We start from the raw sequence: 27,510 nt of genomic DNA on the forward strand, positions 1-27,510 counted from the left end.
GCAGGTAAGGTCAGAATAACTTGACTACAAAACACTAACTAGCAACAAATAATTCTGTCCGCTTGCCCTCCTGGGGGTCCTGAGCACTCTTCCATATAGGAGGCTTTGCTTGAGCAGGGGAGTTGGACTAAACAATCTGCCAAGGTGCTCTTCAGCCCCAACCATTCTGTGTAGCTCTTTAAGGAAAACATTACAGCTAAAAGACCAACCAAAACGAAATCACTGCTAATTCAGTGTTGAGCCAAGCTGACTGGAGCTCAGGAGGGTTCATACCGGTGGATCTGATGGGGCACATCTCCGGAGCGGCGGCGGGGGCAGATGACCAGCAGCGGCCGCTGTCACAGCAGCACTGCATCTTGGACAGGGGCTGCGGCAGCTGGCTGCCACAGCGCCCGTTGCTCAGCGTGGAGTAGCAGAATCCAGGGCGCACGTCTGCCGAGAGAAGGAAATGGATGGGTGACCGTCAGTTCAGTGAGAAACGTGGCTTTCACAAAAGGGAAAGGTCCCACTTTTCCGGAGTGATTTGCATTATCAGTGGCATAGCCCTTGCAACATTACAAGAATCAGAAAACGAAAAAATCTACAGAATTTTGGGCGGCTTTGGACTCAAGAGTAACCTGTGAGAAAGCAGCAGTGAAATATGGAGCTGCAATGCATTAAAGGATGCAAAAATGCAATAAAATATAATTAGTATGTAACAACATATGCTTCCATGGCCCTAAAGAAAAATTGCAGTATCATCTTTATTAAAGATAGTACCAGATCAATTAAGTCTTGCTTTGAAAGCACTGACGCACAGCAATAAGTTCACAGAATTGCAATTCACAAAGCATCAGTTCATTTTTCATTAGTCATGGCTTCCCCAGCTGAAGTATGTAGTGATTTGCAAGATATAGGCTTGCAGGCAAGAAAGTGCAACACAGTTTTAACCGGTGCAATCACACTGTTTATGGAGATCAGTTGGCTTCCTGTCTAAAAGGGTAAGCATGTGCTGTACAAAGAATGTCCTGTACCCAGATTTTATATACTCTGTGCAATGTTGTTAGAGATAGCTCAGCTTAGAGAAGGACAAGAAAATGTGGATGGGATTAAAAAAATCATAAAAAATAATCTTGTGATACCATCTGAAGCTTTGAGGAATTGTTTCACAATATGTCACATCATGTCAAAATCAATGTAAGCTGTAATGTGATTTAACACTGCATGATAAACCAGACCAAGTTTGTTTCTGAAATATACAAATAGTTGCTGTCAAAATGTAGTGGAAAAAGTTGCAGATCTAGTCTTACAACAGCAGACATCATTCCCTAAAGAAACAGTACCTCAGTTACCCAGGGTATGGTGGATTCATCTGTCTAGTACCAGTGCTTTGCAGAATTCACTAGCTACACAAATGGATATAAAAAAACTAGGAGTGTTTCTTACTATTTTGAGAAAATTGACATATAGTGATATGTTGTGAGAATCTGTGATAGTTATGTCTTTCATTAGTTGGAACCCTAAACATGGATATTACTGACAATACAGCTAAAAGAGTCAGTTGGCCTTTATTTCCAAACTTTATAGGATGGAAACCTGAAATAGAAAACAAAAAATCAGGTTTCAGTTCTACTACTGGTTCTCTATTTTCTCCTGGCGCCCAGCTAAATTGCCACACATATTTACTCCTTCATCTACCCTTTTAAAAATCAAATAGAACTCCTTGGAGTTGAAACTGTTCTCCACTACCCCTGGAGAGATATTCAGTGGTTTGGTGGATGGGAAGAAGGAAATAATCTAATAGACCTGATCATCATCTTTTGTAATTCATCCTTCTCCCTTTTGGTCAGTACCAAGTTTTGAAACATTTAAGAGCAGTAATGGAAAGTGGAAAAGGAATCTACATGGGATCTGTGCAAGTACACAATGTGCCATGGAGAGATAACCACACAGCAAACACCTCTATCTACCTACAATTATAAGAGTGTGTCCAAAAACTACATCATTTTCAGAAAAAAACTCAGCAAGTTTATGAGAAAAATTCCAAATCTTTCCATATTCCTAATCAAAAGGAATTATTCTTACTCCCCCCCACTTCCTTTTCTCTTCCATGATAAAAAAACCCAAACCAGGACAAGAACAGCAGGAAATTACCTTTATCTGTTTCAGTTTTCAGTATTTATTGTTTTTTACTAAAAATTATAGTCTTCCGAAAAGGCAAAAAATCACCACGAGAATAAGTTTCAATAAAAACATGTCTCTCAAAAAGAAAAAATGTAAAAAGAGGCCATCAAAAAGTAACACAGACCAAATAAATGTATGCCAGTTGGAAGTATGGGCTAGCAACTTTCTTCACTGCACTCTTCATGCACTTGGGATGAGATGCCCTGCTCTTGTTTCTGCTCTGCAGCTCTAGGAGATAATATCTTTGCTTTGTCCATTCTTATTTTTAAGATTTGTAATAATGGAGCTCCTGGTGAATCCTTTGGATATCTGGCCCCAGTGCTGCTGAGCTGGAGTCCCCTAAGGGATACATTTCTCAGAAGCATTTCCTCCTCTCTAACAGAACAGACACGTCCAGCTAACACTTTTCACTTAAGACAGGCATGTTGTAATTAAATCAAGATTACATGTTTTGCCCAGCACTAACACAGATCTGGGCTCTGTCCCTGTGAATATGGCAAGAATGTGTCTGCAAATTAGACAAGAATCCAAAATATCTGCAGACAATTGATAGTGCTTCCCATTTAGCCCATTTTGCCTTGAACACAAAGCCAAAATTTCAATGATGGCTCATAGTCTGACATATTATTTATCATACCTTGTCACCATTTAAAACTGCAATTCTTTAGCTGAAATGCTTCATCCTACAAATACGGGGGTAAAAATGCTGAGAAACTGCAAGAATACAACACAGGTCTGAATGTCGGGCTGCCCTGACAGACTGGTGATTACAAAAAATAAAAAGCAAATGCAAGTTGTGCATCTCTAGAAAATTTTTCTTATGGAAAGGTAAATCTTGCTCACAAATATTAAGTATAAGCAGCAATCAATGGTTTAATGATCCATAGCAATTTAGAAGCTATTAATCTGAAGCAATAAAAGCAACTCCCACTGGCATTTAATTGTACAGTATGAATCAAATCTACAGGAAAGATATTCTTGATGATGGAAGAAAAGCAGTTTATTTCTTACCGCCTGCAGAAATCAAATGGCACCATTCAGAATTAATCATAACCCAAACTACTTGCAGACCTCTTGGGAAAGTTAGTATTATTTGGTACTGATCTCTGAACTTTGGGATTCTTTCCAAAATTATTTCCTACCAAAGGTACTAAACAGGATGTTGTATTGGTTCCTAGTGCTGACACTGTGTAAGAACCATTAAATAAATATGCTAAAACTGAGGAAATGAACCTTTCATTTCATTTTTGCTCAAAATTCAGCACAGGCACTGAAAAAAATAAATTACTGCCCAAAAATTAGGAAAAAAACCCAATTCATTAACTACTCGACCTGCCTCAGAGCAGGCTGTTAATGCTTCCCAGAAGCATTAACTTCTTACACTGTTCTTTCAGGGCTTTGGCACTGCAGTGGCAATCATTTCATTCACAAAGCTCTCTGATTCCCAGTCCAGCCTTTGGAAGATGGGTTCTGCTCTACCACAGTGGAAGCCAGAAAGAACAGCTCTGCCAAATCATCAACGTCATAAAAGCACATAAAAATATCCCATACTCAGTCTATCACATTACTTCTTTTAATTACAAAGGTCTGCATTAGGGTTATAACAGTTGGAATGCAAATTTGCTTTTCTAAATGAGTGCTGAATATAAAACAGACTAAATTAAAGACAAGCATGAGAGCAACAATACCAAGGAGACCTTTAAACAAGTTCTAAGGCAACACATGACATAACAGAAAAGCTGCAGTAGAAAAATAAGAGGTCTCAAAGAAGATCAAAAAAAGAACTATCCTGCAAATGGAAAACTCATTTCAGAATACATATACAGGCATGTGATGTACTTCTACACAAAAGAAGGATTTCAAGTTCATGTTTCTGACACATTGCTACCCATTCTTGATATTAATGAATTGTTATAACACCTACTGTCCTATTGTTCGCAGGATTCTACTCACCTATGCATTTTAAGCCATCGGGAGCTGTATAAAACCCTGGAGGACACTTGCAGAAGTAACTGCTAACGGTGTTTGAACACTCTCCTCCATCACAAATTCCAGGAATGGTGCTACATTCATCAATATCTTTAAGACAAAAAGAGATGCAGAGGCAGGTTAGCTAAATTAGTTTTGGCACAAGAAAAGGTTTTATAATTTTATAATTAGTAGTAATAATCAAATTCAGGACATAATCAGTAGTTTTGAATTAGCATCTTTCGTTAGGCATCTTATAAACGGAAATGAAACAGAATCTAAAAAATATTGCGTCTGCAAATTTAAAATACAGTATCTGTAAACTGCAAAAGTTTTACTGCTTAATATGGATGGATGAACATCTTAAAACTGCAGAAATTTACTAATTCTAACAAAACTGTAACTCATCCAGTCTGCATTCTGCATACTAGAATTAAGAAAACTGCATTGGGACCAGCGCGCGAGCTGCGCAATGACCACAGTGATCAGGAGCTGAACCATCACCTCCAGCAGCACAGCCTCTCCTGGTACCACACTGAGGCACTGCTACAGTACAGACTCACAGGGACAGGTACCACCTACTGAACTGCCTGTCCCTCTTACTGCACTCGGGTTTGTCTTGGAAATACCCCACACAAAAGCACTGACCAGCTAGGTATGGTTCAACTAATGCAATCTGACAGGATTACAGCTCACACCAAGATAACTGCAGGCAACAAAAATGATCTTCTCTGACTTTCTCCACTAAATCAATGTTCAGAAGTTTCAACAAGTTTCTAGAGTGTAACCAAAATATCTACTGCAGAAGCCAGGCATTGTCCATAATTCTCCCCACATTTTGTCAGTGATTTTAAAATAAAGTTTCCATATCATGATTGTCTCCACTAACAAATATCAATCCATATACTAAATCATCATCATAGATACAATGTAGAAAAATTTTCAAATCTGCAGGGGAAAAAACCTAACAAATTCTTACAACTCATCATAGCTGCACAGAGGGAACTTGAAGGGGTTCTTCCACAGCTAGTTTATATAAGCTACAGCTATATGAATAACGACCTATGTCAGCCCCAAGTTTCCTTAATTACCACCAGTAGCCTGCCTGGGATGTGTAGTTACTTTCCTCTTGGTTTCCAGTGACTGTCTTAACAATACAGCTGTATCTAATTAGCACTGCTCTCATCTCCTAGGAACCTGGAGTTCTGCTGAGCTTAAAAACAGCTCACTCTTTTCCATGATACCTACAAGGGGAATCAGCCAAACAGAGCAGGAAAGGAGGTTATTCTCTAGACTGATCAATGACATCTGCTTGTCACAGCCATCTACAATCACCCAGTTGCTCTCCTGACAGGGAGCATCCAGCTAGAAATAATGGCATCAGAGGACTCTACCCAACCTCTCCTCCAGAGATCTACGAAAACACAGACACATGACTGTAATAATGATTTCACCAACCACAAAAATTTCTGAGATGAAATACTTCAACACCACCCAACACACCAAGGCAAGGAGTGAATAATACTGTAGTCATTAAAAAGGACTGGAAGAGTTTAATGTAACGCATAAATTGGAATTTGGCCCCAACAGATGGGGGAACACCCAAAGTCCCACAGGGCCATTAATGAGCATTTTAGCAAGTAGAAAGGATCTCAGCTCTACTTCTTCTGTGAAGACAGTAATATAAAAACTAACAACTCCTGATCTCCTAGGTAAAGCATGGGATGCTGTAGTATTTTTGTGGCTCCTTGCCTTTGCAGGAAAGTAGTGGAGGGACTGGGATGGCACAGAGATAACTCAAGTTTGCAGACTCAGCCACCCGAAGTGGAGCAAGGCCCTGGGTCCCCTGTGCACACATTCTTCCCCAGCATCTTGCTAGTTGTCCTGATGTGGGTCACATTCCTCACTTGGGTGTGTGAGAGGGGTGTGACCTTTTTTTCACTGCTACTTGGAGGATGTTGCCAAAGACTCAAGTCTGAGTGCCCTGGGAGCACTGCTAAGAGACTTCTGGCTTCTGCTCCAAGATTATACACCACAGGAGTCCCACAAGTCTCAGTGACAAAAAATGTGGAAATTGAATTTTGGTCTGAATAAGGCCCTTAATTAACAGAGAAAAATGCAATCGTAAATGGATCAGATTCAAGCATTTTCTGACTCAAATTCACCAATGTTTATCTTAAAGTCAGTGTTGCCACTGTTTATATAGAATCCGACCTTTTTAAAAGCAAAATCATCACTCTTTATTTTAGGATTGAGCCTAACCCAAACAGTATTTCACTATTTATATTAGTGTTGACATCCATATAAGCAACATTGTCGTTGTTAAGTATGCAAGTTTTACCAAGGTAAGTATATTTGATTTACTTGCAGACTTAAATGTCACTCCAGGAAAAATTACTCCCCCAGTCACCACAAAAAATAGAATTTACCTCAGCAGTAGTGCAAATCAAAAAGTTATATCAAACAGTGAAATAATGTAGCAGTTAAAATACAGATTTCCACCAGCTATGCTAACAAAGAGAACCTCGGCCAACCCCACTACTTTTCCATCTTGTTGATTCTCTACCTGTCCTTGACAATTGCTATTATGATCTTACTTTAATGGAGACCCCCTAAAAAACCAGTAATGTAATTCAGCAGGTAGCTCCCAGTTGAACTTAATCAGTGACCAAGGACATATTACAACTGCTAGAAGTCCTACTTGCTAAATACAAAGCTAAACCAAGCAAACAATCAGATGTTATTCATTATATATCAGAATTAAATATAGCTAATTACTGTGAACCAAAAAACTTGTCTTATACTGAATTATAGAATTCAAAACATAATTTAGAAAGAACAGGATGGATGGGCTGTTGTCGCACGATCATGCTTTTAAATGTTGTGTTTCGATCTTATTTCATGCCACTAGTTAAAGGTGGAGCTTTTAAATCTTTTAATTCTATTAATACCTACACAGCTTTAACTAAAATTGCTTGGTACATACAATATGAAGATGTACTGAAAGTACAATATGAAGAATCTCTGTCTGCAGAGATTCAAAAATCAACAGGTATGAATTTCAAGAAGGAAAAATTCATCTGATCTTTGCAGAAAAGGGATCTGATCACTGCAAAGGGATTTCACATATCAGGGAGGAAAGTTGTCGCAGTATTTGGGAACACAGCAACCTACATCAGGTTCTTGAGTCAACTTCCTTAACTGTTAGCAACTGCAGGTTCATAGGGTGGTCACTGTTTGGGGTTTTTTGTTATTTGGTTGTTGGTTGGGGTTTGTTTTTAAAATGATTCAGCAATTGAAAAACACCATCGAAATGTTTATGAGATGTAGCCTACAGCTCTCAGCTTTTCATGCACTAATACTTAACAAGGCACATGTTCAGTCTCTCCTATTCACCACATTCTTGGTACTTCATCCACAGAAGGAAACACTTGCAATGTTGTTCAATTCTAAATGTAGGTTACATTCTGCCAAAATCATTGGCAGGCAATATGTAAACCATGCTGTGTACAAGCTCTTCTGAAATTGCTCTCCCTAACCTGCAAATAAATTATAAAGTTTTGCCTAAAATAGCTATTTTTCTTTTGAAAGAGTAATTCATAATTCTTCTAAAATGACTAAAAAGTTTTGAGTGCTTCTTAAAGGGAGCTTGATGCAAGAAAGGATGGTGAATGCACACCTTCCTCTCACAAATACTTTTATTGTACTGAAAGTTGGCATTCCAAAATCACTAGCCACTTATGAAGCTTGTCTACTCAAGTTAATTTTAGTCTAATGATTGAAAGTAGAATCAGTTGCAAGAGTTTAAACATTATCTGGACTTCACTGTAAATACAAATCGATAATGTGCAACTAACACATTTTAGTACTATGTTCCTTATCTACTCAAAATTCTCTTACAGCAAAGATGACATCTATGCTTGATTATTATATTAGAAAGAAAAAAAATCCTATCAAATCTCAGTAAAAAAATAGCATGATTCCATAATCACACACTGCAAATTTCCACATTAATATCTAGCACCTGCTGTACGCCCAAGTGAGGATGACTAGTAAGTAAAGATAAAATGTTTGTCCTTCTGTAACATATGCAACTCTAAGGCTGAGTTTAGAGCACAATCCAGCAGTCTTCACACAGCAATGTCAGAGTTCACCTGAGTGGGCAGGAATGTGTTGAATCTTCCAGTCATATACACTTTTTGGTCAAGATCCACAAAGAAACATGTGCCTCAAGCATTTCTAAAGCAACATATCAGTTAGAAAGTATTTTAATGTTTTAATGTTTAATGGTAGATGTACCTTCAAATCTGAAATGCTACATGAATAAAAAGGCTATAAAAATTGTAGGGCCAATATTTAACATTCTCTGGTTTGGGAGAAAGCACCCCTATTTGTATTTGTTGTCAATAATGTTACCTGCATGCTCAAGGCAGAAGAGACAGTAAGTTAGTTTGTCACAAACTGTTACAAACCCCAAAAGAAGACACTCCTCCTTCTACTTGCAGAAGAAAGTTCTAGAAGTTCTTACCGTCACATTTTTGTGTTACTTCATTAAACTTGTGTCCAGCTGGGCATTTGCACTCAAAAGATCCAACAGTATTAATGCAATTTCCCCCTTGACAGATCCCAGGGATGGCTTGGCATTCATCCACATCTGTGATATAAAAAAGGAAAAAACACCCACTTTTATTTCATTTCTCAAGAATGGCCATAATAATTTGTCTACACAGAAATGAAATATGCCTAAATCCATACTTCACCCATCATTATATTATGATACTTGCTTGGGAAGACAGACACTAATTTTGTAATTACTCTATGCAAAGTATGATTAAGTACAGTACTCTAAATATTTTCTGCAAGAAATCACATGGTTATTATTGTTACAGACATTAAATATCTAACTGCTATTGCTTTGTTTTTCCAAAACATCTGGGGAATGGTGTGCAGAAAACACAGCCTGCCAGAACTCAAGTTTCTTTGAAGTGTCTAAAGCTGGTCACCCAAAATCACTTGCCCCCTTGAAAAGCTTGGCAATTCCATACAGTGCTTAGGCCACCCGCATAGAGGAGCGGTTGCAGTGTGCATGGAGGGGGTCTCATGGAGAGGCACAGCAACTGCAGAGTCATTTCTGATGGAAATTATTAACCTGACACTCCAGCAAGATCAGCACCAATGACATTAGACTGTGGTTAAGATTTGACTCAAAAAGTTTCATAGCCATAGTTAATGTTTCAGAAGGAATTATTAATGACCTGCTTAGACATACATAAATTTGAGGGTTTTTTCCCTATTATTTTTCTTTCTTTGCTTTTCATTTTTCCACCGATGAAAATGAAACAATAAAGATGATTTCACAGGCTAGGTAGTAAGCTCAAGACAAACATTTTCAAGAGGCCCCAGTTTGTGGCCTCACAATTATTTTAGCACAACAACATGTGTGTCGTCACTTAGCTGCAGAAGTGTTGCTATGGCTTAATAACAGCTACAGAAACGAGGCTAAAGGAGGCGGAGGAGTGGCATTGCAATAGACACTGGGGAAGTCTGGTTTGCAGTCCCCAGGGACTGCCCTGTCTCTGCTGCTCACGAATTCCTTCAGAAGCACAGAGCTCTCCACTCTCAGATTACCCCATCTCCTCAGGAGAACCAGCTGCTGCTGCTAAAAACCGATTGCTTGAGTTCTTGGACTTCACACTGACATAGGTTTCAATGCAGGGACACAAGCTGAAGGAGATGATGCCTTCAAATCTCTCTTTATAAATCCCAGAGACACTGCTATAATGTGTCTTGAGGTCTGAAAAGCAAAGTATTATGTCTGTACAAAAGGCTGAGAGGCAATTTTCCTGGGAGCCACAAGTAGGAAGTCTCAGGAAAACCAAGGAGCATATCTGCAGCACATGGCAGAGCATTCTATAAAGATCCCTGGGTGAAGGGATCCAGGGCAGGGGGCAGCAGCAGGGCTGTCCCTGGGGGAACCACTGTGCTGGGAGGTCACAGAATCAGCACAGCCTCAGCAGCCTCGACTCAGCCACAGAGCTGCAGAGACTTGAGCTACAGCAATGGGCTGTGCTTTAGCAACAGCAATCAGCCAGACTTCATGGCACTGTACTGAATTAAAAAACCTCAAAAACTAAAGAAACAGAAGTCATGCCTCTGAGTCATGATGTCTGTTTCAAAATCCCACCTTTTGGTTTTATTTTTCTTCTTTGCATCTTTAACAATCTCAGCTGTGATATTAATTTAGCTTTCAGCCAGTCAAAATTTGGGCAGTGATATTCTATTTACTTTTGAAAATAACCTTGCCCGCCCTCACTATTTCTTTTTTTTTTTTTTTTTTACTTCCCCACACAATAATAATGATTTCTTTTTCTCTTCAGAGAACCTGGATTTTATTTAACCTGTTTTCCTTTATTTAGATTGAATATGGATGTGAAATCCCTGAAATGTCTTCAGTCTGAATGGATGTTATCGGATTTCAAAAGAGCTTAGTAGAATTGCATGAAAAATAAAGCTAATACATGATTCCATAAAAGATCTGTTGAAATTACAAATGCAATACTTAACAAAGGAAAACTGGAAAATACAAGTCAAACATATTGGGCCAAAACTCTGTTGGCACCACATACAGATCAGCATCAATGTAGCTGCTTGCTAAGAAATGTGCAGTAAGCAGAAGTATCCTTATTCCAAGCTGCACAAACCCACTGGAGAGTTCACTGCAGCTTTCCCATGACACAAACAAAAGGGATATAACTAGGTGTGGCATAGCTTCAGGGGTGTGGGCCACATATTTATGTACATAAGCTTTCAAAAGTGTCCAGAACCTCGGTTCACAGATTCCTGCACAATTTGGTCCTGACCTTTACAGTGAGAGGGGGAACAGAATCACTGAGGTCAAAATACAGGCACTTCATGCAGTGCACACAACCATGTTGTCTATTTTGAAGTTCATCATGCCGGTCTGCAGGCACCGGCCATGACTTGGCCTGTGACAGAGGGTATTTACATCTTTAATGCAACGGAATGCCTTGAAGTCCCTTCATAGGTATTTCATGATTATATAAAATTACTCATAGATTTATAATCTTTATCTTCCCTATTTTCAAAAATATTGTAACTTATTAGAAAACATTAGACAGATTGAAATAAACTGGCCCCAAAGATATGGTGCTGGGAATGTATAATCCACATCAGTTTAATACATAGTTGCCCCTGTTAGCTTTCTCCTGTTTCCTGTCAGACATCCAGACAATAAAAGAATTTATACAGCTGGAAGTATTAGAATAAAAGCCAAAAGCAGTGTAAGGACTTTCTACAGTAAGGCATGCTCTGAAAGAAGTAAGCAACATCTGGGTGGATTTTATGATTTGAAACAAATGCAAATGCATTTCCAAAATTGTATAAAATATATAATAAGGCATAACAAATGGCACGACAGGCACTTTTTTCCAGGTCAAAGCAATGGAGCTCAAGAGATAAGACATCCAAGATGAAACCAAGTTACACAACTTTTAGCTAATAAATCTCACACCAGGTAATTGGGGCATTATTGTCACAGATTGATGCTTGCATGTTGTGAGTGCTCTCTGAAAGAACAAATTCCTCCACAGAATGATCGAGTGGTACACTCAGAAACACACCATTACAGAACCAAGGGAAAGCACTGCTGGCAGTGAGAAATTCATTAAGATGCTGGCTGCTCTCACATGACCTGAGTTACTAATGTACTCACTTGAACATCAGGCACTCACTGAATCATGAAGTAATGCATCTGACAGTGTTTTTCCATTCTTCACACATATAGCTGAGAATGGCTTAGGACAGGTTATTCACAGCAGTGTAACTCAATTAAGATTAATCCAGTAACAATTTCAGCAGCTTTTGGGGAAGCTTTGCTGGTAACTTACCTTGACAGGCCCCCGTTCGAATGTTTGGAATGAAGCCTCGGCGGCAGGGATGCGGCTGGGCAGGACACATTTCACAGGGGTGGCCCCACGCTCTCCCAACAGTTGCACAGCACAGGGTTTTTGTGCAGACAATTCCACTGAGCTGGCCCTGGCACATCTGGTTGGTTACCAAAGTGAAGCAAGGACCGGTCCTGTAATCTGTGCCAAAAACAGGAAACCTGATCAGCTTCACAACAGAAATACACAACAACGCTCTTAATAAAGCAAAACAACAACACATTTAGGCAGTTCTTTTTCACACAAATTGCCCACCAACCCAACAATTTATGTTTGAAGTGTTCTACAGAGGATTTTTTTCTCTCTCTTTAATTCAAGTTGACTGAAAACAAACTGCGACTATTTTACCAGGAATGTTATATCTGTAGGTCCCCTTTGCTGCTTCCTTTAATCACTCATAATATTCTTCCAAGGGTTTTTTCATCAGTTTCTTTTAGAAATATTATATTCAGTGCATTATTTAAAAGAATACTGATAAAAGAGTTAGGGTATGTTTATTTCCACAAGTTGAATGGCTGTTCTCAAATGAGGCTCTAGGGAAGCAAATACTACAGAAGCAAAGACTACAGAAAGTTTTCTGAGGACAGTTTTCACTGCTATTCAGGCATATGCTGTACCAGATATGTGGGCAAGCTTTGCCTACAGCTGAATGGAGGGCATGTGGAACACATCTGCTTTGATTTGTTTATGGTAGGACAGGACCCAGCCAACAGACAGAATCGAACTAAGATGTTAACAAAGAACCAGTAGGCTTCATTTTGTTCCATCCTCCAAGGGAAAAAACCAAGCAGTGGTAGTGCCAGCCCCTGCTGTCTCCTGGACATCCAGGGCACACACTCCAGTTAATTCTTCTCTAAAATACTTTTATTGCAAACAACTCTAAAATGCAAACAACTCTAAAATGCTTTTATTGTTATGGTGCACCAGGACAGAGTCCAGCATCCTGTAAGCATAGCCACCAAATTATAAACCTGTTGCTTCTTTGTACTGAAGTAGTTACCAGATCCCTCAGCCAAGGTCACTAAGCAATCCACACTGCCTTAGAGTCGTGTCATTATAAATTCCTCCAATTTTCATCCACATCCAAACTTTGTTAACAGTAATAAGTTTTCACTAAACCATTGTTAAAAAGTGTTTAATAGGGCAGAAATGAGAATGGATGTCTTTCCCATCTGCTCCATCTCCCCACACAAGATGCACTCTGAAGCCTATCATCTAATAAATCTTTGTCCCAACCAGAGATGGCGTGTCCATATGCTGTAATTCTCATAATTCATCAAGCCATTCCGAGATACAATCAATAAAATGGCTTACAGAAACCCTGTAAAGCAAAGAATAATGCTATATTGCTACTGTTATCATCATCAATTAACATGATGGTATCAGAAAGGATATTGAGTTAGATTGAAGGACCTTTCTCTGATGAACTCATATTAAGTGACACTAAATACCACTTAATCTTCATTAACTATGTATCACTCTAATAACTGCCATTCTATCTTTTGTCTGTTTAACACACCTATAATCATTCAATCTCTCTTCCTTTTAAAATACTGGATCAACAAAAATTTTCTTTCAGCCTCTGAAAATTTGTCTTGTATTTCCAGTTCTATGGTAAATTAATTAACCTGTGAGAACCGACTAGCTATTTTCAGGCTCCCTGGTTAGCTGGACTAGCTGTATAAAAATACTTAAATCCAATTCCAGCTATTTAATTTCAGCCTTAAAGGCTATCAGATTTCAAGTATAAAATTCCTATCCTATCCCCTCCAAACAGTACAGGTACATTTCCCAAACACTTCTCCCACTCTTCTCTAGTAATTCCACCAGTCTCATCATGAAACGAGTCAGAATCTCTGATATCTCTCTTGCCCTTGATTAATTAATTCCTTATCATCTTCCTATCAAATAAAAAAAATATTTCCCAGATTGATTTTTCATCCTTGATCAAAATACGAATATGAGCTTTACTCTGTGCAAAACTCCCAATGTTATAACTCCAAATATTAAAACAAGAGACAAAAATTTCTTTAGAAATGCCAACGTTTTGTGCTGGCAGCAGGAAATCTTCCGGGTACCTCCCCAGAATGAAGTCCCCCATTGTAGATTGTCCCGCTGCTGTTTATATATAGACGGGTTAGAAAGGAGTCATTTTGTTCTCTGTCGCAGCGGGAGCACGCGTCAGACAGTAGTGAATAACTCATCTTGTGTTTTATGGTAGGATATGAATGGATATGAAAGCAAACACTTGTTTGCTTTCAAGCTATAAATGACTTAGCAGTGGCTAATATGGCTTAGAAATATGGTGAACCCAACAAAGTTAACTTCATAATCATGCAAATGTTTCCACCAGGTCTCAGTAACAAGACATGGGTCGAATACGCACTCAAAACCAAGCAAGTCCAGCTCCTATTTGTTATTAATCAAGTTCATAACACTTCAGAATGGAGAATTACAGACTCAATTTTCACCAAATAGTTTGCCTGGATAAATTTTACTCCTAATACTCAGTTTTCTTCTAAATAGAGCTTCCCTTCTATTTTCTCAAATACAGTGTTCCACATTTTCACAACTAAGATTTTTTCTTCTCTATTCTTAATGAAAAATTCTAAAAGTCAGGAAATCCATATGAAAAAGATTTGAATGTACATGCCAGCCTAAGGCCACAGAGAAATCCACACATCAATTCATTTTTTCATACAGAGGTCAAATAAAAAAAACTTTAAAATGGAAGTGTTTTAAATAGCGAGTTTTAGATTTTTTTACTTATTACAAGATGAAGACCTACAAGAAGAAAATGAGATTCTACTAACACAGTAGCGAAATGAAAAGAGGATATAAGCTTAAAACACTAATCCTTGTTTTGTAGCATCAAAGTTTCCTTATACATTCATGTAATTTGTGATTATTCAAACTACTTTAATAAGTAAAGCTCAAACACAAGGTACCAGCGACCAGTCAGGAGCTGGAAAGAGAGAAAGAAGGAAAATATATCCAGAAAAGTTATTACACAATCTGTATGGGTTGTTTTTTTTTTTTTTTTTCAAGGATAACTTCAACTTAACTGAAGAATGTTGAGGCTTGAAATTATTTTAGTAAAATGATTTAAGATGTGTGACTGGTAATTCAAATCTTTCGAGTCACTTCTAATGCAAATTTCAGCACGTGCAAGCAGCCCTCAGCAAGGCAGTAGTCATCATTATCTGACAATTTTATCTGCTTCTTTACATACTTCTTAGCTATTTTGATAAGGAATAATTCCACAGGGAGCTTCAGACAACTCAGAAGATGGTAGAAACAGCAAAACCACATTAAGCTAATATAGCATCAAGAAGAGCAAGAGGGCAATAGAATGACACTGGTTTATACCATGCAAGAATACAGCTTATTAATTCCACAGGCAAGAATCAAGCTGCATTTTGATCTAGAGCTCATTCCTGTTTCAGTCAAAACCACCAAATAATTTTAGTTATCTTCTCAAAAGATCCTTCATATTCTTAAAAGCAGAAAAGAGGCTGCTGAAATACGTAGTTCTGGTAGGCTTTGATCAAAACCAAGCACAGCAATAAGTAATGATAATTGTTCCAAGTAATTCTGGACTGCACCAAAGAGACTACAAGCACCAGGGCAGTGCAAGATTTCTGGCACTAGACACACATCTTAAGCTCCTAGTTCACAATAACTTCTGCTTTGTTTCAAGCACAATATAGTTTTTAATGTAAAAATAAAGTTCAAAAATGTTGCGAACTAATGGAACCTGGATTAAACAATTATGCTAGTGCAAGGAGCCTGGATAAAATTTGGTCCCTCTATCCTCTAGGATTCACTAAAAATATCCTAATAGAGCTCTTGATGTTTCAAGTTAACAGCCTGATTTTGCAAACTGATAACCACCTGTTAAGGGAGGCTGACAGACTCCTTCATCTCTCTTAAAAATAAATGAAAATTGAATGAGTGCAAAGGTCAAAGTATGAGACTGCAGCAAGCCAGCATTTATCTGATCATGATCAAGACCTCATTACAGAAAACAGGAAAATGCCACCTCTTGCCATCACAGAAAAATGGCTAATGATAAACGAGTGGTGTTTTTCCAGCTCTCCACAGGCAGCATGCACAGTTCCCACAGTATCTCGGGCTGCAGCACTGCCCGAGCAGCAAACCCAGCTACTCCCAGCTGTTAGCACCTCATAGGGGACAATTCAGCATGAACCCCCAAACACAGCCCAGACTGCTGTGCAACTGAAACTCCCCTTGGCAACACAAAGCAGCAACTTCCCTTTCCTGAGTACAGGGCGAAAGGCAAAGAAAGGAATATTCCATTATCATACAAATAATGAAAGAAAGGTCAGAAAAGGCTCTAAGGCAAATGAAGTACCTTAAAGCTGATCATTAGTACAACTTATTTTCCTGACTAGCAGCACTTTTGTTTCTGCTGTTTCAAGGCTTGTTTGGGTTTTTTCACCAGCTGGTGATAGAAGAGGGACATTCGAAGAGAGACTGCACAGGGCAGAAACACCATCTCATCTCTGCACAGCGGCTCAGCGCTGCCCAGGTGCAACCCACTGCACCTGGCAGCGTGTTCCACAGCTCAGCTACATGTTAGAAAAGGGAGTCACAGTCACTTGTACCTGAGAATGCTCCTTTGGAACCTGATCCCACACAGCCAAAGAATACACAAACAACTACAATGTCCATGGAAAAACACAGTGTCCATTACTGTACGTTTCACGGTACTTCAGTCATTTCACTCTCTTCAGAGAAGGTAGTAAAACACTTGAAGATGATGGAGAAAACTATAATGTGCCTCATTTCTGAAGGCAAGATGTGCTGTGTCTGAAATGAGAACTTTTGCAGTAAAATTCGAAGAATTGCAGAGAGTCTTGGCACTGACAGAAGAAAACAGCATGACCAAGCTGACTGTAGCAGTGAGCATCACCTTAGCAGAGTTACAGAACACAAAAGTTTAGCACTTCAGGCTTAATTGCAAAATCAAAGTGATTCTAGATATTTTCAGACATACTAAAATCTCCTGATTTTAGAGGACAGAGAGAACAAATAAAATGCTCTACATACATGAACCTCATCAAAAGTTAATGCAAACCTCTGTGTGTCACCATAGAAAGAAAATAGGTAAGAGCAACAAGCTTGTAACCCCATCTTCACTTGCAAAATTTTCCTGTCAGTTGCTTGTAGACTTGAAATTATACTGATCATGAAATTATATTTTGCATACAAGAGCTTACAACTTTTAACTTTTGACCAGAAAAGTGAATGACCATGCTCAGGGATGACCATGGGATAACTATCATTTACGTCCCTCTTTTCTAATAGGGGACAGTCTCACATCTCAATTCACAGACCAAATCAAGACCAGACCCCGACACATTCCCAAGTTAGTCCAATAAACTGACTTCCAACTATTTTAAAACTCAGACACAATAATGCTCTGTCCACAGGTGACACTGAAAGGCCAGTTGATAAATGCATACAATCACAACACACTTTTCTTTCCACACAGACCATTTCCTTAAATAATTACTCACTGTTAAGCACTCCCTGTCCTCTCCTCCCCCCAGCCAGACACCATTACTCACCCCAGTCAGATCCCAATGTGTCATCATTGGAAAGTACATGGCAAAGATATCAGAGGGTGTTCAGAAGGAAAGAAAACAAAACTCTGTAAATATTTAAAAACTTATTTCCTATGATGTCTGACACTTCTTACCAATGAGGTTTGGTAGGTTTGGATGTGGTATGTGAAGAAATTATCACCATGCCACTTCTGTCTGCTCCCTTCCAGTGCCAGAGATGGTTTCACATATAAGCAAGACCATTTTGCAGCTGCTTCAGTGCACAGCACAGCACTGAGCTCAAATAGCTGAGATTTAACACTGGCTAGTACTAAGATGTCACTGGAACTAGGGACTCAGAGTGCAACCATTCAGACCCTGTTTCTGGCAGGGATATAAACCTGGCAGCAGAAATGTCTCAAACTACTACAGCTGTGCTGCGGACAGATCGCAGCTCCAAGTTGCTTCTCATTATTTTCACAAGAGTGAAAAATATCCAAGGAAGCATATCTAACACTGGTACCATCACTCTTTATTCTGTATTAGGCAGCCAAAAAGTTAGTTACTGCCTCATATAACCCAGCCCCAGGAATATTATCCTTTTATTCATGAATCTGATGACCCCATTTCTTCATGTCTTCCTCACCTTTGCTTGCTGCAAATTGTTCTCATATATTGACTTGCTGGCACACTTCAGCTTAAATTTATTTTCCATTCCGTAAGCTGCTTCACAAATCCATTTCTGCACAGATGATCTGTTTAACACGTCTATCTAGCAAATATTATCTAGTCTTCCTAGGATACTGGATAAAGAATAGGACTTTGAAATAACAGCTTACTAATAATATGAGACTAACATTACCACTTACATTTGATGCACAGAACAATTCAGGCTATTTTATAAAGCATGTTGGCAATCTATTTTCCAGAACAAATATACAACTATTTTTATGCCAATTTTGTTCTTGCAACTGACCCAGTTCTCAAAGTCTGTAGCTAAAAAGCAATAACATTACAGTAATAAAATAAAAAAATAGTGTTCAAAAATTATTATTACAGAATTGGAGTGATTTGTTGCACACATTTTAATCCAACATGCAGACTAAGCATTTCACCAAAATCAAAGCCTTAGCTCTGTTGTTCCCAATTATGTGCAGCAGCAATCCAAATACAGAAAATTGTTACCACATTTTATTCTTTTCCATGATGAAGAAAACAGTAAGCAATGCAGCTAAATGTAGAATAACTTCTCATTTCTGAAGTCAGTTACCTGACAAACTCTAGCCTCCCCTACTTTGCTGTATAAGCTGCAAAGGACCATGTCTTTGCAGATTTTAATTTTTCCAATATCTTTCACAGGCTAGCAACAATTAAATAAAATTCTGACTTTATTTTCATCTCCCTTTCTGCTAAAAAGTAACTAGCTTTGGTGACATATTTATTGTCAAGATCAGATGATTATTAAGGAGTACCACAGAACTTTGCACATTTCACTTAAAAAGAGGTGACTGAAGTTTATCACTATTTTTTCAAAAGTGTTTTTAGGAGTGCCACGTTATAGAAACTCTCTTTACATACCACTAAATATTAACCATTAACTAGCATGGTGAAGACAAACTAGTAGACAAGCTCTGGATATTTTTTTTTTCTCTTTGGCTTCAAAAGACACTGACTAAAGTAACTAAGACTATCCAAATGTAGTGCAAACTGTTTAAGAAAAATAGAACCTCGTGACTTCCAGAATATTACATAGAGCAGCATCCAAAGAGAGGGGAAATGCTTTCAGACAATGCAATGTACAATTTAAAGAGATACTGTTCACATTTAAAAAGGAGATAGAGTGGTACAATACACTAAAACTAGCCTTTTCTTTTCTAAAATCTAAATAGTCCTCTGCAGTGCCATGAAAAAAAATGTAATTACAGAGCACTGGAAGGGAACTCAATCCAGAACTGAAAACTGGTTATAAATAAAAAGGGGAGATGGGAGGGAGAGAGGGAACTGATTTTCAGTGCTCAGGCTCAGTGAAACACAGCAGGAGTAAACATACAGCAGGAATGGAGAGAAGTCGACTTGCTTGCAGTGTAGGAAGGCATTAAGTGTAATAATGATGGTTGGAGTGTTGCAAGGAAATGTTAACTTAATTATACACACACAAATAGTGGTTTTGGTCCTAACAGAACCCTGAACTTCTGGCAGCTCTTTAACATGGTGATTAGAACAATCAATACCTTTTACTCCTTTATAACAGGAATCATCAAACTTGTCTGAAGCAAACTCCCTCTTTCCCATAATCCAAAAAGACCAGCACTCCTGAGAAATTATAATGGTGGAAACCTTCCACTGAATGAAAGGAAGGGGCAAACAGATTGTATCCCTGTAAAGACTCTTCTCCACATGGCAGACAGCTCCCTGGCCAAATTTCTTCAACCAGACACTCACTCAGGTTTTTGTATTGTCATATACATGTATTTTTGTTATATGATCTTAGTGATGACAGACTTTATATGATGTAATTTTTTTTTTTTTTAACTAGCCTAAAGACTTTGGGAAAGCTAATACTATTCTTCTTGTGTAAGGCTGTAACACAGAGTTTTATATTTTATACAACCAGCTAAAGAGACATGAAAAATATTTGGAAAACAGTGGCAAAACAGAGTATTTGATTTTTACAGAAATATTTTAACAATTATTTCACTTCATGGTTGCACATTAACCCACCAAAAATCTCAGGAAGCATTAAAAATGTAAGTCAATAACATACAAGAATTGCTTCAGACACTAATACCTCACCTCTAACTCTATAGTGAAACACATCAACTACCTAATTGAAATACCATGCAACCCTCTGTGTTACAGTATCAGATTCCTTCCTCAATTAAACTGTGGCATCACTCTGTGTGTACACCAGTGTAATCATGACCAGAATCTGGATCATTTCACATAACCACATATATGGGATTTGCATTAAGACTGTGGTCCAAAAATAAACACAGCAATAACGTGCACTATTTAACTCTAAATAAGCCTGAGGTGTCTCTATTAAAATGCTACAGAATACATACCATAACTCTAGAATTATCACATGTATTCAATTTCTATTACTAGAAGTAAAAAACCAAGAAGGTAAATGATCCAATCTTGATTCACCAGTTTTCAACTAAGCAAGTGTAATTTTATTAAATATATATTATACCCATCAATATGAAGAACATGAGACGCTAATACAAGCGCTTCATTACTCATATTATTGTTTAATGCCTTCCGTCATTCCTGTCTCACTGACCACTTGGTTGAAAGAGCCTTCTCTTTGCTTAGCACTAATGGGTGGATGTCCCCCAGCATCAGTAAAGGATCAGCCTCAAGTGACTGAGGACCGTCACATCTTTAATCTAAGATTACACAAAATATTTATGACAATTGTTCAATTAAACTCTTTGTAAAACCACAACAAAAGTCTGATTTCCCAAGCAGTGAGAGAGTACAGAATAATATCTTAAATGGGAAGGATGGTGATGGGGAGGGATATTAATCCACAGACAATTCTCAAACTGAGGGTGAAGCTCTCTTCTTACTTGCATGCAGCAGAAGAGAAGAACAAAAGGTCTTTACTGACTCCCATTAGTGATGTAATGAAGAGCACTTTTTGGTTCTTTAACTTAAGTTAGTAATTAGTCGAGAAGAACCGCAAGTTTTTCTAAGAGACTTTGAATTACCATGAATACTCCAGATAAATATTGGAAAGTTTTCATACATTTACTCAAAGTGTAAGCAACTCCACATTCTTAGCGTAGTGTTTAACACTTTTAAAGTTTTTAATAGCAGCTGTGCTGATGCCTTTGGCCTTTTCTCACTCATCACACTGGCTCTGTATACACTATTTTAGTCTAACAGATATTGCAAATCTATTTTTACCTCAGCACTGGAAACTGGCATCTCTTCTACTTGCTGAAGGGAATGTCAGGTCCTAAGTTTTCATTTGCCTCCACATGTAGGACAAATCATTAAAACTTGGAAACAGTCACGAGCTTGAGTGCCTTCAACAAGAATATTCAAGAACTAGGACTACTATCCTAGCAGTTTTTTCTTTCCTTTCTGTTAGATAGGACTGCTTGGTTTTGTGAGTGCCCAGCCACGACATGCAGCATGAAGCCCAGTCCCAGTTACCAGGGAAGGGTTAGACTCACTGACTTTGATGAGAGAACGATCATTCAGTGGGGGAATCCCATTGTCTGTGACTGCATGGAGATTCCCTCACACTGAGAGCGGCCAGTGTTTGGGAGGGTGTTGGGGAAGAGAGACCCAGCCAGCTTCAGAGGCCTCTTGTCAATAGCTGGGCCACAGTGGTTCAGCGGAAAGTGACACACTCCAGTTGTAATTAACTAATTGTGTGCTTACAAGGAATAGCATTAGAATCCTGGAAACTGCCATGTGAACAGAATGGTCCATTACACTGATCACCATTTTGAATAATTTCTCATTTATTTTAGAAAACAAGGCTTCTCTCACCTTCACGATGCATAAATCCCATCAAAGCTGATGGGTTTTTTTCCATTACAATCACTGAAATTTATCTGTGTAAATGCACACAACATCTGGGATTAATGGTTTCAAATAATGGAGGTCATGAAGTGGCCCAGAACATACATGAGAGCCAGTGAGAACTAGATATGTAATTTTTCGGGGGGGGGGGGGGGGGGGGGGGCAGGGGAGGGATGTGGGAGAAAGGAATCAAGGGATCAGGGGTTCAGCAAACAAGCCAGGTGTCTGTGAATAACTAAGTAGTGTACTGAGGGGAACAAACAAGCCTGGCCTGTTCTTTGTAGACTACCACACACTAATGCTGATTTCAGGCCCAAACTGGGAGATCCCAGTTGAAGAAGGGGGATGGTTACATAGGTACACATATTCACTCAAACTTGCACTTCTTTTATCCTCCTCCATTCAGGGTACAGATTCAAGCTGAAATTTTGTTACACTCCGGCTACGCAGAGATGCTCCAAAAGATAAGCAAATACTCAACATAATAGGAATCACTCAGATTTAGGTCAGCAAACTGCAAGCCTCACTAACTCTCAACACAGAAATACTTAACCTTTGCATAACACTGGAGCGTTAGCCTGTCATACGACCCCAGCCTCCCTCTCTGAGCTTACACCGCGTGGTGCAGCGCCCTGCACAGCCTGGCGGAGCCACGCATCACTGCTAATGCATCCTGATGGATGAGTAGCACCAGAATCTAAAACATATGAAAATCAGAGAGCCACACACAACAGAAGTCCTCTAAACACATTTTCCATTCTTAAAAAAAATCATTAAAATGCATTGAACTTAAGTACAGGCTTTATAAATTTAACTATGTTATTTATTGATAAAATAATAATTTATGTAAATTTTACAAAGCCCTTGCAGGCTTTGCTTCTGTTTACAGATAAAAGTATCTGCAGAAACTGCTGCTGATCCAGATGCCTGTCTAATACATAATACTTCACAGCCTTGCAAAATGCTGTGTATTAGAGGTTGGAAACTGCTTCTTGGCCTACTTTCTACACTGACATACTGAAAAGGAAGGAGAGTCTTGTGGTTGAGACACTTGGCTGGGACTGGGATGACCCGGGTTCAGTTTCAGACTCTACTGCAGACTCCCAGTACATCCTTACACAAGTGACTTAATCTCCCTGTATATTAGCTCCCCACATGGAACGTGGGGCTGCCAATATTTCTGGATGCTGGTGGGGCTTTTTCCTATTTAGACTACACAGGCTTTGGGATGCAGACTTGTGTGTTTTCTGAATGATAAAGGGAGTCTCAAGCTGAGTTCAGGCCTCTTGGCATTACTCTAATAAAATGAGAAAATATCTTTAATGTAAGGTTTTTTGTGTTTTGATTCTTCAAGGTTTTATGGTTGGTTGGGTTTGGGTTTTTTCTTTTTTGGAGGAGGAATGGTTGTGGTGTTTTATGGGGGTTTTTAATGTTCAATTAATTGTCAGTTTCTAGCAAAAGACAAGAGGAATTTGCTCCTGAGATTTTCTGTACTTGGTGAGTGCAACAGCAGCAGAACACATTCCACAGAGGAACTCATGCACAATCAATTAGGTCGTCTAATTAATTTTCCAACTCAATAGATGCTATGAACTTTTTTTCTTCAGAAATATATCTACACATACGTGTAAAAGCAACCCAAAAACTTTTAAAAGGAGAGGAGGACTGATCATATTCACTTGAAGGGAATGGGCTGCTACATGGAGCAATGTCCTCTCACACGGAATTCATATTTCTGTCATGAAGGGAGAAAACACATATGGGGGGCATAAGAGTATTTTCCCATTGACAAGGTTGTGTAGTTACCATTAGGGACTGACTTGTTAATCAGTATTTAGAGTCATTTATGATACTAGGTTACCCCATAACTAGGGAGAATAAAAACATGTGGAGAGAAAAAGACGCATTTTAAAAATAGGTTTGAATCAAATAGGGACAAATAATGTAGATATTTACAGGGGGTTTAACCACATATTACATCAGATGTGCTACAGCATCTAACAGGTATCTGTTTCTCTAGTCCTAACTCAGCTAAAACTTCAATCAGCACCACTGTGTCTGGAAAAGGACTCTGGATCAAAGACTGAAAGAACCAGGAGAACAGCCAGGTCAATTTTTTGCTTTCTCTCACAGGGTTTTACAGCAGCAAATTTTCAACTGCCATGAATTTTCTCTGCACTTCCTTTCCCATCATTGTGATCACCCACAAGTCCTTATTCCACACTAATATAATGAAGTGTTTGTGGGACCAGAGTTATAATTGTGATGTCTGGATTAAAACAGTGAGTTGTGACATTTCTAAGAGTCCTAACAGGGATGACAGTGAATTACAGAGAATACACAGACACTTGATAGTCCACAATTATGGGAAAAAAAGGCACAGAAGCACAATAAAGTGCTTCAGTTGGGGTTTTACTACCGGTGTTTCTATGGAAGCATAGACTAGATTTATGAAGAACTTACAAAAATATCCAAAGCAAATAAAAAGTGATAAACATTACAGTTTCTCCAACCTGTAACACAAATCAATGTTGTGTTAGTAACTGTTTCAAACAATGTGGCTGCTAGGTCAGATGAACAGACAGGGGAGAGACAGCAAGCTCTGGAAAAGATACATACTGCTTGTAGGTAAGGGAAAGCCAGAGCAAAAAGCCTTCAGGGAACAAGTGTGAAGGAAACAAGGATACAAAGAAGCAAAACAGCAAAAGAGCAGAGGGACGAAAAACAGGAAGGCAGCAAAGACGGGATGGATCAAAGCAAATCTAAGAAATGAGTGGGAGGCACAGAGAAAAGGAAAGATAAACAGTGGGAGCCAGCAGACACCATGTGTGAGAAGGGGAGGGAAGGAAAAGGCTGGCCAGCCTGAGAGCTTCACCAGCTGACCAGGAGAGGGAAGTTTGCCAGGACAGGCCAGCCAACTACCTGGGTAAAAATGAGAGCCAGAGAGCCAACTAGTAGAGAGCAGCCAGGCAGCAAAAGCCATCCAGGAGAGGAATCCATGTATGGAGCAGGGTGGGCACAATCCCAGCTGCACCCAGGAGCTAGGTACGCCCAGCAAGCACCACAAGGGGAACAGACAGGAGCAGCACCCAGTCCCGTGCTCCAAGAACTGCAGTGAGCAAGAAGCAAAAAGATGCCTGAGAACATCCCAGCAATAGAGTGAACATCTCACTCACACATCTGGCTATGCACTCTGAAATACTATCCACCAGGATCATTGGGTGGCCAAATATGAATAAACAATGACTACACAAATTGCAGCTATTTACCATCCCTTTTCCCAAAAGGCATTTTCCTCCCATTTGTAGGGCTGATATCCATATTTGTCTTCTACTTTGATACTTTCAAGATGACAAAGTACAAATTATGTACCCCAATATTGTTTATATAGTTAAATATCATAATCCTAAATCAAGAAAAACAAATGCCAGCCCAGTGATAAATAAGAATACAAGATAAAAAAGGCGTTACAAAACACATGAAGAATGGCCTAATCTAGCAGTGACAACATACTGCTTATCTCTTCAATTAGGCAGCTCCTATCCACCCATCTCAAAGAAATAAAATTAACTATACTGAATAAGAAAAACACTGGAAGCTGTTACTAAAGGATTTCTACTAGATAGGAAAAAGTTGTACTATCTTCTGAAATATTATTTACACTAAAAGAACAATAGTTGAACAATTGTGTTCCTATCTTCAGAGCTAAAATTTATTTTAAAAAAAAGCAGTAAGGTGTGTGTGTATGTGTGTATATGTATATATATATATATATATTTAAATTATTTCTCAGAAGAACAAGCTTCATTTCACAGTCAAAACAGACTGTTAAGTGCATCCTGTCCATTTTTTTCTCCCCAACAAGTTTTCTTGGTGTAAATCAGCATCATAAAAAGCAGGTACTTAAATTATTGGTTGATCCTGTCAAGGAATCAGGACTCAGAACAGAACAGGTGAAGGCAGTGTCTCAATGTTTACCTTACCTTTCTGGATATTGAACCTGCTCCATACCACCAAAACTCCTGAGTATGTTTTTCCTTTTAACTTCACTGGGCTTTGAATGAAGTATCAATCCATCAGGAAGCCAGTGATGCATTAAACTCCCTTACCCTCAAACCAAAAGAGATTCACGGCTGAGACAGATGATATTCTAGGTATTGAAAGTCAAATTCTGCTTGGGACCAAGTGCAAGAGAGCAGCACATGCCAGGCAGCACCCTGGGGTTCCCACAGCTGGTAAGAGGAGGGAGGGTTAGGGAAGCAGGAGGGAAGAGGGAGCACCCTTCTACTGCTGGGGAGCAGTGAGGAGTTATGAGGGGGAAGTGTACAGAGTGCAGCACAACACAGTTTAAAGTTCTTCTGTGGGAGCTCTGGTACCTGCCTAAGCTGCAAGGTTTAGCAATTGCAGTGCCAATATAAATTTGTACCTAAAAATATAGGAAATACTTTCTTTCCATTTTTAGTAGAATTGGTACATTTAACAATCCAGGTGGTCATCAATACATATGTGATTCACTTCCAGCAACATTAGTGGAACAACAGACTGTTCTGTGGGGTGTCTAAAGTTTCAGCTGCTTGTAAACCAGCACTGTGGGAAAACTTAGGTGGCTTTAGAAAAATTCTTGTAAAACAGTTGAAAGCTCATAATTTAAGACAGTTCAGTGGAAGAGAAAACTTCCTCCTGATTATCAGAAATATTTTGCACTACATCCAAAAGGCAAGTAGGACTTCCTCCAGGAATAATGTCTTTTATCCACATCATTCTTGTCAGGAAAGAGTCTGAATATCTGCTTTAATAATTAAGTTTCAGGTTTCAACTACACTTGTGATAAATAACATTCACAGGAGAAAAATGTTTTTAGAGCATCAAATAGTTTAGTCTTATAAAATAAAATAAGCTTGTGGTGGTTAAACTACCCTTACATAAGAACATTTTATTAGTGTGTGAATATACTATAAGCTTAACTTATAAAGATATTTAGCCCACACGTTTGAAATGAGATAACCACTGGATTGGAACTCTTGCCTGGCAGCATGCTGATTTCTTTCTTCTTCCCATTTCATTTAATTAGCAACTTGAAATTGGATCAGCAACTTTTAAACAGCTGATTAAAAGCCCTGTTCACAGAAGTGATCTTGGTTATTTTTCACATGAGCATCAGGCTGCCCCTCTGCAGAGCAGTAATCTGCTGTGACCTCATTCCACTTTGGAAAAGGTGTGGAGAATCACTGGTACCTTGGGTACTGCATCTGCATCAACATGCCCCACTGCAAACCACACACAATACTGACTACTTGAATAAA

At 38.8% G+C, this 27,510-nt stretch overlaps 1 protein-coding gene across 4 annotated transcripts in view; it reads right to left on the bottom strand.

Annotated features, from left to right (window-relative positions):
* FBN1 (fibrillin 1) overlaps positions 1-27,510 on the bottom strand; it is a gene marked incomplete at its 5' end in the record, with an annotated part of 142,985 nt that overhangs the window by 79,586 nt on the left and 35,889 nt on the right. For all 4 annotated transcript variants that reach the window (XR_014616473.1, XM_084214115.1, XM_084214116.1 and 1 more), the window contains 4 exons: positions 274-432; positions 4,117-4,242; positions 8,660-8,785; positions 12,039-12,236. Coding sequence is in view for 3 of the 4 variants with exons in the window: in XM_084214115.1 (XP_084070241.1) it covers positions 274-432; positions 4,117-4,242; positions 8,660-8,785; positions 12,039-12,236 (609 nt within the window). The remainder of the gene's footprint in view (positions 1-273; positions 433-4,116; positions 4,243-8,659; positions 8,786-12,038; positions 12,237-27,510) is intronic.

Source organism: Fringilla coelebs (genome assembly GCF_963513975.1).
Source record: "Fringilla coelebs genome assembly, chromosome: 12".
NCBI classification, from domain to species: domain Eukaryota; kingdom Metazoa; phylum Chordata; class Aves; order Passeriformes; family Fringillidae; genus Fringilla; species Fringilla coelebs.